Raw genomic sequence first — 12,041 nt, 5'->3', positions numbered from 1 at the left:
TGAAATGTTGAATTTTTACCCAAATCCATGTCCAAGATTCTAAGAAAGTGGGTTCAAAGTGTTGTAGGATGGACTCCCTTGGTAAGAAATGCCCCAGCATTCAATGTAGCTCTGCTGTGTTCCAGGTCTGCTGCCAGATGGGTTCACAAGTAAGGTCTCATTGGAACTTGGCTGGACCCTGTGGGGCAGGTGTCATCACCCCTCCCGCAGAAGAAGGCCAGAGCCTCACAGGGGCTAAAGGAGGCTCACTGACCACCGACACGACCACATCACCTGGCTGGGGCCAAGGGAAGGGGCAGGGCGGACCTGAGATCCAAGGCCTGTGAGTCCTCTTGTGCACAATGCTACCAGGACAGGAGCACCTGGACTGTGCTGATTAGCGACCAAATGTAGGGAGCCACTATTAGAGGCAGAGGGGGTCCTGGCAGGTGGGTTCGAGCCCAGGGACCCATAGCTTGACTTCTTCATGGACTTTAATCAGAAGCAAATGTGGTGTGGGGGCAGTGTGGCTTTGGAGTCTGAACACTGTCTGACCCTTGTTCTTGAAGTTGAGTCACTTCACCTCCTCGTGCTTCAATAAAATGCTGTGAGAATTAACACAAAAAAACATAAAGTGCTGAACAGACAACAGGTTCTCAATGAACGGGGTTCTTCCCGTCATTCTTTTATAGGAGGAATATGAGTGCATTTTAAAGATTTTAAAAGTTAGGAATAGTGGCTGATATTCAGATACCAGAAGCAGGATTTAAGGTCATCTCAACAGTCCAGAATGATGACTCTAAACCAGAAGACGACAATTCAGCAGGATAAATGTGATCACCAGCGTTTAGATTTAGTAAGATCAATGCCTGGAAGTAGGCTGGGTGGGAATCGACAGCTTATGTGAAGAGGTACAGGCTCTGGGACCCTCCTGGGTCACTGCTCTGGAACAATGGTGTATCACCTACTGAAGCTGGGCCTCACAGGCTCCACGGCCCAGCAACTCTACTCCTAGGGCCGCCCCTGGGGCAAATGTTACACACCTACAACAGGAGGATGTGCAAGGTGCAAGAGGCATATTGTGCATGGAAGCACAGCCTGGAAACAAGCCACTGTTTCTAAGAGTCATGCAGGGATTTAAAAGATGGAGCAATGCTTTCAGACTCGTGTAGAACTGAGTTCCAAAGATGCCATTGACTAAAATCGATAAAGCCAAGTAATGACTTCGCCTCTGTTCCCCAGATGCCTTAGGATGATCTTGAAAGAGAAGAACACAAGCCTGAGAAAACACTGATGAGAACTCAAGAAAAGTACTTGGAAATCAGAGGGACATGAGAAGATTCCAGTAGGGAGGATGGCTTAGCCACTGTGTCAGGGGTCGATCACGGGAAAGCATGCAGGGAAATAGAGACAGAGATGCTGAATTAAACCATCTGGATTCACCATGAAAATATCATTCTGGGTGTAGGACAAAAGGTAAGGAAGGATTCAAACATGGGTGCCCAGACCTTGAAATTTGAAAGAGGGCGCATACCAGGAACACACACACATGCAGGCTCATACAAAAACTGTCATTTTAAGATTGAAGGACAAAAGTTCAACCAGTGTACCCTAATTCATCCAGCATCATTGCCCGATTTTCTTTGTTGGACATCCTTATTAAAAAATAAGGAAAAAACCAAGACATTGTTTTGTAGAGAAAGTTATAGCTTAGTTCAAATTTCAGGGAAGCGTCTTTCTTGCCCATTCAAATAGCACTTCCAGCATGGAGCAGGGTTTGGATGTGGGCCCCTTGGGGGGCCAAACCTTGGGGGTCGTGGCCCCACCCTGTCCTCCTACCTCCAGATGCTTTGACCTTGATGGTCATTAGTTCTTCAGAGACCTTGCCCTTCTTGATGGCTTGTGCATTGAGAGGACATCCAGACAAGCTGTGAAAGTGAAAATTACACCAGTGGGTGAAACCCATACTATTTCTTAGAAAAATTAATATTTTGTATTCACTACATACTCTTTAGGTCTTTGCCTGCCTATTCATTACGTTACAATCTGCAGTCTCCGTGCAGATAACAATATCTCCTAAAACAAAAGCAGTGAAAGTGAAAGTCGCTCAGTCCACGTTTAACTCTTTGAGACCCCATGGACTATACAGTCTGTGGAATTCTCCAGGCCAGAATACGGGAGCGGGTAGCCGTTCGCTTCTCCAGGAGATCTGCCCAACCCAGGGATCGAACCCACGACTCCTGCATTGGCAGGCAGGTTCTCTACCGCTGAGCCAGGTACCTGACAGTAAAATAAAAGGAGGGGCTGCCGGCACCTTTAGGTGCCCTCACTGCTCGCAGTGTACTGTCCTGTAGACTGTTTATATATCTTTCCTACAAAGCTGTTCCATTCAGGCCTGCTTCTTTCATCTGTTTTATTTAAACTGCACCAAAATGATAATGACAACATTGAACAAAACATGTTTTCTGTTGGACATGATGAGATGATTTTTTGTTCTAAGCAGCCATTAATTTTTTGTCATTTGTTATATTTTTGGATCAATAACTTTGAAATAAAATTTAAAAATTATAATAATCAACCATTGAAAATATTTTTTCCCACGGAAATTTGGTTACTAATTATTCATGAAACAATCATTTTCCATCCAAAGATTAGGACATTTGGTAGAATGAAAGAGGATATTTCTGAAGCAAAACCCTTAGTAAACGCTTGTAGAGTGCATGCATTTTTTGAAGAATTTAAAATTATTCTATATTAAGATGATACGAAATAATACTAGATATGTATTTTACTACATGTAAAAGGAAGGCTGTGTGGTTTTCCGAGACTTGATAAATTATGAAATATTTTACACGGGAAATAAAATAATGGAGAAGCAGAAACTGAACTGTAACCATGATATTCTGTTTTGGAAACTGCTCATGTAAACAGTGGCCTCAACTGGCACAATATTATAAAGCAATTATCTTCCAATAAAAAAAAGAAAGAAGATGTGAAAAAAAAAAAAAGAGTGGCCTCTATAAGCTGCATTGTCTTTCTTTCTTTTTCTGGGAAGTTTTTGCCAGTCTGTCTTGTTTTATGTCACCTACTGTGTTCTGAGAAAAGGGTCACAAACAGGATTACTGTCTCGCTGGTAAATGGGACTTTAAAAGTGACCTGCGGGAGGCTGGGAACAAGATGGATGTTAACGCCTCCAGAGAGTTCTCTGACTCTTCCCTTGAGGGTCTGGGTTATCCAGACAACGCGGGGTGAGAGGAGCGGCTGTGTGGATGGTCAGTGAAGCCCCACAGCCACGGGACTGACATCGAGTAGAGTTCACGAAAGATGCAAGACTCCGGCCTAAAGATGCCACTGGGGCTTCCGTGGTGGGCCAGGGGTTAAGAGTCCGAGCCTGCAACGCAGGGGCACAGGCTCCATCCTGGTGGAGGAACTAAGATCCCACATGCTTGTGGCGGGGCCAAGAAAATTTTTTAAAAATGCCACTGGGTATTTTGTATCTCCAAGGATATGAAACAAATCCTAAATTTAAGAAAACTGGGGCTTGAAAATATTTTTAAAGTTCCTTTTTCTTTTGAGGAGGCCAGGTCCTCCACAAGGCTCAGTTCTTGCTGCTCAGGGAAAGGGGAGGTTGGCCAGCTGTCACCTTCAGGGTCTGGGCAATGTTTTGTAAAGGCAGGAAAGATGTGCTTTATATGGCTTGGACCAAATTCACAGAGCTATGAAAGTACAGGAAGGCAATTTTAAACTTTATCTTTGCTCTGTTATAATGAAATTGCAGGTGACACATTTGTGTGAGGGACGTCCCTGTATAATAAATTTATAATCTTCAATAAAGTGACAGTTATATCTAGTAATAAATGAGTTATATTTAGTCCCAGGACTTCTGGTTTTCAGCTTCGAACATCCATGAGTGTGTGTGTGTGTTTGTGTATTTAATACAACACCATTCGTCACCTCAGTTGCCATTCTTTCAAAGTGGAGGTTTGTAACATGAAGACGCAAAGCAAGGTTGTAAAGTACTTATCATGTAATCCTGATGCTGGGAAAGATTGATGGCAGGAGGAGAAGGGGGCTGCAAAGAATGAAATAGTTGGATGGCACCGCTAACTCAATGGACATGAGTTTGAGCAAACTCCAGGAGATAGTGAAGGACAAGGAAGTCTGGCATGTGGCAGTCCGTGGGGTTGCAAAGAGTCAGACATGACTTAGTGATGAAACAAAAACAACAAACACAACACTGACGTCATGCACAGGTAACTGTCCTTCATAATTGTTCTCGTTTTGCTAAATCTCAAATGGGAAAAGTTACAGACCGTGCCTTAGAGGATGCCCAAGAGGAATCTGCAGGAGTGTTTGCCTGGTGGTTGGAAGGAGCCAGGAAATACCAGGGGTGAGCTGGTACCTAGCTCAGGAGAGGAGCTTTGTGTCCTGATGCTGTGAGCTGTGCACGGGGGCAATTCTTGAACTTCCCTGCACAAGGATTTGTCTGTCAAAGGAGGCAACCACAGCGCCTGTAGCTCATGGGGTTTGTGAGGGTTTAAAGGAATAAACAGTGTGAGGAACTTAGTTGGAACAGGCTCTCTGCCAGGACAGAGCAACCTGGATGGCGGCTGGCCTTTGGCAGAGATGGGAAAGACAACCGAACCACGTCAGGATGTTAGGGGCGAGAACAGGACAGATAAAGGTGCATCGTAGGCCAGTAGTGTGATCCCAGCACAAGTCATCCCTACTGCAATGAATTATTGCATATATGCACATATATTAATACAACTGTTCAAAAGGGAAAGGAAATAGTCTGTGTCAAACACTTATGTGCCAGGCAATAAGCTAGGCATTTTATTGTATTACTTGTATGAAATCCCATACAGCGTAAAAGAAAAGCATTCCACCTCAAGGAGAATTTCCCCAGGTGACGTTCTGGCTCTCTGAGTAGCAAGACTGAAAAGCAGTGCAATCTGAATTATTCATTTGTCTAAACTCTTAATTGTTTCTCTTCTATAAAATAATATCTCTGCATTAATATTGCAGCCTATACTTTTTGAGCTCCTAATTTGTTTTTTCACATTACAAAATAAACAGCCTGTACATAGAGACACACAATGCATATCTACAGTTGAAAGAACAGCCTTGAGGGGTTTACCATGCGTTTACCTGCAAACACAGAACACGCTTTCAAGCCTCACCAGCCCCTTAGCAAGAGCTGTCTCCTGGCCCCCAGAGACGGCCACTGACTCCAACTATAGAGGAGTAATTACCTGACTCTTTAAAAATGGGATTTTGCTACATGTTTTTTCACTTGGTGGAAACAAAATCATAACATACGTGTCCCTTGGCGCTGTGTCACTCAGTACCTGCTCCAGTCCTCGAGGAGCCTTCAGGCCCACACGGATCAGCAGCCCCGCATGGGGAACCACTGCTGTTTCCTGTGCTTCGGGGACCGTGGTGGGGGGCGGGTGGGGGGCACATGGGCCCCGGCCTGGAGTCAGGGGAATAGACCTCCTCGGACATGTCTGTCTCTGCCTCCAGGTTCAGGGGTGTCTCTGGGGCTGAGCCAGCAGCTGGATGGCAGGGCACCCTCGCTCGCTTGCCCCATTACACCTGATACATCAGCTTCCCGACACAGTTCTTCCAGCTCCTCCTCCTCCATCCACAGCCCTGATCAGGCCTTGGTGTCATCATGTAAGACTATCCAGGCGTTTACAGAGAATTCTAACTGAGGGATGTGCTCCCCACTGTTCAGCATTGAAGTTTCATTATTGATGTCAACATGGATATTACGGTGTCTGTGATAAGGAAGCATGGCCGCTGTGGAGCCCGTGTGCCACTGGGCTCACCTGATTTGTGACTGTCCTTCCTAAATAGGATATGGCAGTGTAGACCCAGCAGAAAACAGTGTGGCTGCTGTGAACGTGATCAGGCATCTGAGAACCATCAGAAAAGCAACCATCGGAAGAGTTCAGGGGCACTTGGGCCCAGGTACAATCCCTGGTCAGGGAACTAGATCCCAAAGGCCACCACTAAAGATCCTGTATGTTGCAACTAAGACCCAGCATAGCCAAATAAATCAGTAAATAATAAATAAATGTTAAAGGATAAAGAGTCCAGGTTCCTCTACAAGCAGGTGTGACTCTCAGAGAAGAGAACCTCATTTCCCAACATACAGACACACACCTGGGAATGGAATCAGCTTTGCTGTGTTTGCATCCTGCCCATGAGCAGAGCTCCAGGACTCCCTCGTGCTTCATCAGATCTTAAATCTGCATCATGAACCACAGCCCCACGACGGAAGGGCCCAGTGCCCGGAGAAGCATGCAGGAACCCTCCAGGTCCTCTCCTTGAGGTGGAATGAGGACGACACCTGGGCTAGGATCAGTGTTCCTGGCCACGGGTGGGGTGAAGTGCATGCCACTGAGTGAAGAAGGAGCTGAGTACTTGGGAAGCTAGAAACTTTTCTGAACCTCTCTCGTCCTCTGTGTACTTATCAGTGGCTGTGTCCTTTTCTTTCTGGCTGCTGGGACAAGTCATAGCTTCCCAGCTGCAAACTATCTACCATTTGGTCTGAAATGGAGCCAGTTCGTGAGCAGAAGGGAATGACATCAATGAGTAAAATGAAGCTTCACAACCATACGACATCAGAGAGTCGTTGGGTCACCACCTTCTGGCTCACCACCCAGAAGTAAAACAAACCCTTGAAAGATAGAACCATCCGAAAAACAACGGCAAGAGCAACATTTGAGGACAAAAGACACAAGTACAGTTTTGAAAGTACCTGAAAGTCGAGCAGTGAGTTTCAGAAATAGAGAAAAGAACATTTTCCATCTTTCAAACTGGTCTAATATCTCTCTGGCAAGACTTATTGCTTGAAATCTAAGGTGCTCATTGCTCGAACATTTCTGACCTTGGGGGGGTCTCTCCCTCCGACCCAGCAAGTGACAATCAATCATAGCAACCACATGACAAACAGCAAAGCTCACCTCCTGTGGGTGACGAACACATTGTTGACGTGGCCCAGCCCATTGCAGCCTGGCAGGGGGCAGTGGGGAAGTTCCTGTTTGTTCAGCTTCCAGGAGAGGGGTGCCCCATTGAGCGGGTTCTCCTTCTGTCTCTTGGCAGCCAGGGGACATCCAGACGCCGTGCGGTGGGACGTGTATTTACCTGATATGTGACCTTGGCCGTCACACCCAATCACAGGGCATCTAGAGAAACATAACACAGTCATTAGCTGCTGGGGGAGATGAGATAACCCAGGTGAGGCGCTGTGACCAAATTGAGGAGGCGATGGTGAGTTCAAATCACACAGGAATCAACTAAGGGAGATGATAGGGTTTACCAGATGTCTGGTAGATGCTGTCTACCTTTGACCAGGGAGACAATGGGTCCCGGCAGTGACAATGGTCCCCAGGCTCTGAGCTAAGCAACTGTCGTGCATTATCTGGAGGAGAGAGCTGTCATCCCACTTTATCATGTCATTGTGCCAACTCCCTTCAGTCGTGTCCGATTCTTCCTGACTCTATGGACTGTAGCCCACCAGGCCCCTCTGCCCATGGGATTCTCAGGTGAGAATACTGGAGTGCATTGCCATGCTCTCCTCCAGGGGATCTTTCTGACCCAGGGATGGAACTCACATCTCTTAAGTCTCCTGCATTGGCAGATGGGTTCTTTACCACTAGGGCTACCTGGGAAGCCCATCACCCAAGGCTTGAGGCATATTTCTCAGAGGAGGGAATTCAGTTTAGATAAAATTGTGTCTTAGGCAGAATGGAAGTTCCAGGGGAGGTACAACCATGTTGATGACACCAGGGCACATCCCCAGGAGGCTTCCTTTTGAAACAGACTGAAAAAAGAAACCCCGTACTCCTTCTGCAACATCTGAGAACCGAGCGAGCACAGGTGGGGAAGGGGAGGTTTCCTCCTGCCCCTGACCGCTCTGTCTGTGCTGTTCCAGCACTCGTGATGCTGGGTCCCCAGCCACCTCCCAACCTGGATCCCAAGTCCTGCCCGCTGACCCTTGTTAGGCTTCTGCCCTAAAGCCGGGTCACTTACTTGAGTTCAGGGTCTTCTTTTTCTTCCTTGGTAGGAGTCACCTTGACACCACCTTTCCTAGCACGAGGGCAGCCGGACAGGCTGAAGCAGGGACCCAACAAAAAGCAAGAGAGAAGTGTGTGATCTCATGGTATGCTGCTGCCCCTCTGATCTCCATCTTGGGGGCAGGGGTCTGTCCTACCTGCGGTGGGAGGCATAGTTTCCGGTCACGTGCCCTGAACCGTCGCAGCCTGGGGTAGGACACCTGGAAAAATGAAAGCAGAGCTGGGCCCCTGTTGGCGTGGCAGAAGCGTGGGTCCCAGAGCCAGGCATTCAAAAACAGGATGAGCCGATTATGGGGGGCTCTTTTTGCTTAAATACAACTGGTTTTGGCTAAGAATCCATTCATGCTGATGTATGGCAAAACCAATACAATAGTGTAAAGTAATTAGCCTCCAATTAAAATAAATTTATATTAAAAAATAATAATAATAAAAGGAAATGCTGATATGTAACTACTTCCCAGTGCTTGCGAGAAACCGTATCTGTTGTTAGCCTGCACTCTTCTTTTCTTCTTTTTAACCTTATTTTGGAATAACCTGAGATTTGACCCACAACTTACCACTGGGCGCCTGTCAACATCATGCAAAATTCTCATCTTTTGTTCAAGGTCAGTACATTTCCAAGGCCAGTAAATGAACTAAACTAAATTTCAGGGACTTGATTTTAGTTGTGGACTTTTGGTAAGAGGGTACGTGGCTGTGGTTTACTGAGGTGCCATCTGCCCCTGGTTAGGACCACCCTGGCCAGACACAGGTGCAGAGGCTGGGTCCACACTTACTTGAGCTCCTGAGAGTTGGCTGCCATGAGGGATTTCAGGGTCTTATCCGCCAGGGGACATCCAGAAACACTGAAGAGGGAGGAGAGAAGCAAAAATAAGAGACATGCTGCCACACGCAGGCCTGACCCGGGGGCAGCCTCAGATTCTGAACAAACCCACGTTCAACCCATGGACAGGGGTCTGGGAAAAAGAACCAGGTCTGAACCCGGGTTAGCTGGATCAGGCTTTGGACACCTGAACTACTTCTCGTAGACTGTGGTTTGCTATTTACCAAGCCAGGGGCTTTACCCAGGGACACCCAGACCCTAGTGAAGACCGACCCAGAGAACCCTCTGTCTGAATCCTGAGGGATGGTGCTCAGGGTTAAAGCCACAGCCAGAGGGACAGCGAGCCACACAGTGACGCAGGAGGGTGGAAGGGCCGAGCTCTCACTATCTGCTCCGCTGTCTCTTTACTCCGGCACCAGCCGCGGGCCCCGGGAGGAAGTCCCCACAGCGTGAAGGGTCAGCCCGGTCACTGCTGTCCTTCCTACCTAGGTTTCGTGTAAAGCTAAACGGGACCACAGTCTGAGGTGAACCCTAGCTTCTGGGTTGTAGCCTGCACCACAGGATCAGAAAATCATTTTTGATAGTAAAAGTATAATTTCTTTACAACATAAGTAGAAAGACTGAAGATTTAAGTTAGCTTTATTTCTGAGAAACAAAATGAGCCAAACACCCAACTAACTCAGCCTCCAATTTCCAATGGAGAGAATGTCTTTCTAGAAGGGCTGAGGACAAGTCCTTGAAGAGGACGGGATGATGGAGCCTGACCCAGCAGGCGGTGAGCTACCTGCGGTGAGATGCATAGTTGCCCGTGACGTGGCCACTCCCATCGCATCCTGGTGTCGGACAGCTGGGTCAATAAAAACACAGAATCAGGATTAGGTGCATTCATGGGGGAATTGGCTCTGCCTGACTGGTTATGAATGTGGTAGCTTCTCTTTTAAGACAAGTTAAAGGCAATGGCAACCCACTCCAGTACTCTTGCCTGGAAAATCCCATGGACAGGGGAGCCTGGTAGGCTGTAGTCCATGGGGTCACTAGGAGTCAGACACGACTGAGCGACTTCACTTTCACTTTTCACTTTCATGCATTGGAGAAGGAAATGGCAACCCACTCCAGTGTTCTTGCCTGGAGAATCCCAGGGACGGGGGAGCCTGGTGGGCTGACGTCTATGGGGTCGAACAGAGTCGGATACGACTGAAGTGACTTAGCAGCAGCAGCAGCGACACATGTGAGATGTGCAGAAGCTAAAGGAAATAAGGAACTAAGGATGTAGCTGTATAAGGACCCACAAACTCACTAAGAAGAAACTTGTATGGGCTTAGCTGCTCAGTCATGTTCCACTTTTTGCGGACTGTAGCCCACCAGACTCCTCTATCCATGGAATTCTCCAGGCAAGAATACTGGAGTGAGTTGCCATTTCCTCCTCCAGGGGATCTTCCCAACCCAAGCATCAAACACATATTTCCTACATTGGCAGGTGGGTTCTTTACCACTGAGCCACCTGAAAAGCTCAAGAAGAAACTTATGGTCCTAAATTACGGGTTTCCAGCCTTGTATCAGTTCTCTGATTCAGAATGATGCCAGAAAGTGATGTTAAAACATGTTTTCTGGTGATGGGTGAGAGTCAACAGTCAATGCTGTTCTATTTCTTTGAAAACACGGGCTAAAAAATAATTATTATAAACCCATGCTTTATCATGATAGTGGCTCTTAGGATTACTGGTACCAACTACATCATAGATTTCAGAAAGTTTTGTAAATTTTTAAAGAGAAAGATAACGTAGTAGCTTCAAAAACATGTTAGAAATCACCTGAAAAAGATCTTTGAAAATACTACCTATGGCTGACACATAAATTGACATTTCAGATGGGAAAGCTGCTGACAGTACAGAAATAGTTAAGAGGTCTAGTTAATAAAGCTTGTGATCAGTTTCATCCTAAGGTTTGAACCCACCAAAGACACTCACGAATCAACAACCTAAGCAGTAGTCTCTCCCACCCACCTGCCCAGAGTCTGTCCCAGACACTTCATTCATCTGAGAAGCTGGTCACATTCTGTGTATCTTATGTGTGGTTTAAAAATAATGAAAGAGGATAGTTGTTCTGAACAGGTTTACTCCCATAGTTAACAGGGAGTAACTGTTTTCTCAGCCATTTATTTTTCTCTGACACTGCTAAAATGTTGCTGGGGGTGAGCAGATTGACCCCGCCCACTCAGTGGCCTTTATGACGGTGCCAATAATCAGAGGAAGCATCAGCTACGTCAGTCATGCCTTCTGATGTTCTAGGCACCCTGCCTTATGGAGAGGTTTACCCATGTGTGGAATCAGACTCTGTCCCTTTAGAGGAGTATCTGGGGATAGTCTCATGACATTCAAGATTTCTGAAATGTCACCTTCTCAGTATATTTTTCCTGTAAGCTACTTTCCAATCATTCTCAGGTAGTCTAAAGAAACCACAAGAGTAGAACACCTCCATCTCTCGAGAGATGCCTAATTTTCAGAGCTTGATCTGAGCTAAACCAGCCAGCTCTCTGCCCACCACCTTCTTAGAACATCAGGAAGGAAAATTAAAAACTACAAATATATGCAAACAAAAAAAAGAGAACAACAATTCACATCTGAGCTGAGTTATCCTGCAAGTGCCAGTCGCCCGCTCAACAGAGAAACAGTCTTTTCTGATCATTATGCAGCTGGAATATTCAGAGCGTGAGGGATGGCTTAATAACAGCCTGGGAATTCCCACTTTGGAAATACATCGCCACCTGGTGTGCCAAAACAGCATTGCGTTTATTTTATTTCACTTTAAATTTTATTTCTATTTTTTTTAATCATCCTTATTAATACTGCCAGGAGAGGCAAAGAAGTGCCAATGATTTTTAAACCAGACAGTGATAAATTACTTAGAAAGTATAATGATAAAGCGTGCATTAAGGAAGTATAATGATAAAGCTTGCGTTTAAATAGTGGCTAATTATTTTGTTGAAGCTTTGTGCTTTAAAGAGGTCAAGCAATAAAGCAAAGGCTGAAGGAGTGACATAGTAGGAAAAATTGATGCGTTGGGCTCTGATGGCTGGGTTAATTTACAGATCTTTGATGAGAAATCTTACACAGCAACATGTGCCAGTTGGGTGATATGTTCTGGGAAGATTT

The 12,041-nt window shown here is 46.1% G+C and overlaps 1 protein-coding gene across 1 annotated transcript in view; it reads right to left on the bottom strand.

The window, feature by feature from the left end:
• Positions 1–12,041, bottom strand: part of ST18 (ST18 C2H2C-type zinc finger transcription factor) — a 59,582-nt gene that overhangs the window by 4,282 nt on the left and 43,259 nt on the right. Inside the window, exons 10-15 of the mRNA XM_070382840.1 lie at positions 9,674–9,736; positions 8,843–8,911; positions 8,204–8,266; positions 8,023–8,103; positions 6,954–7,175; positions 1,819–1,907 (exon numbers count right to left, since the gene is read on the bottom strand). Coding sequence (XP_070238941.1) covers positions 1,819–1,907; positions 6,954–7,175; positions 8,023–8,103; positions 8,204–8,266; positions 8,843–8,911; positions 9,674–9,736 — 587 coding nt within the window. The remainder of the gene's footprint in view (positions 1–1,818; positions 1,908–6,953; positions 7,176–8,022; positions 8,104–8,203; positions 8,267–8,842; positions 8,912–9,673; positions 9,737–12,041) is intronic.

The sequence above is a fragment of the Bos mutus genome, chromosome 14, assembly GCF_027580195.1.
Source record: "Bos mutus isolate GX-2022 chromosome 14, NWIPB_WYAK_1.1, whole genome shotgun sequence".
Lineage (NCBI taxonomy): Eukaryota > Metazoa > Chordata > Mammalia > Artiodactyla > Bovidae > Bos > Bos mutus.
The sequence above is the reverse complement of the archived record's forward strand: the minus strand, read 5'-3'. Positions and strand labels throughout refer to the sequence as shown.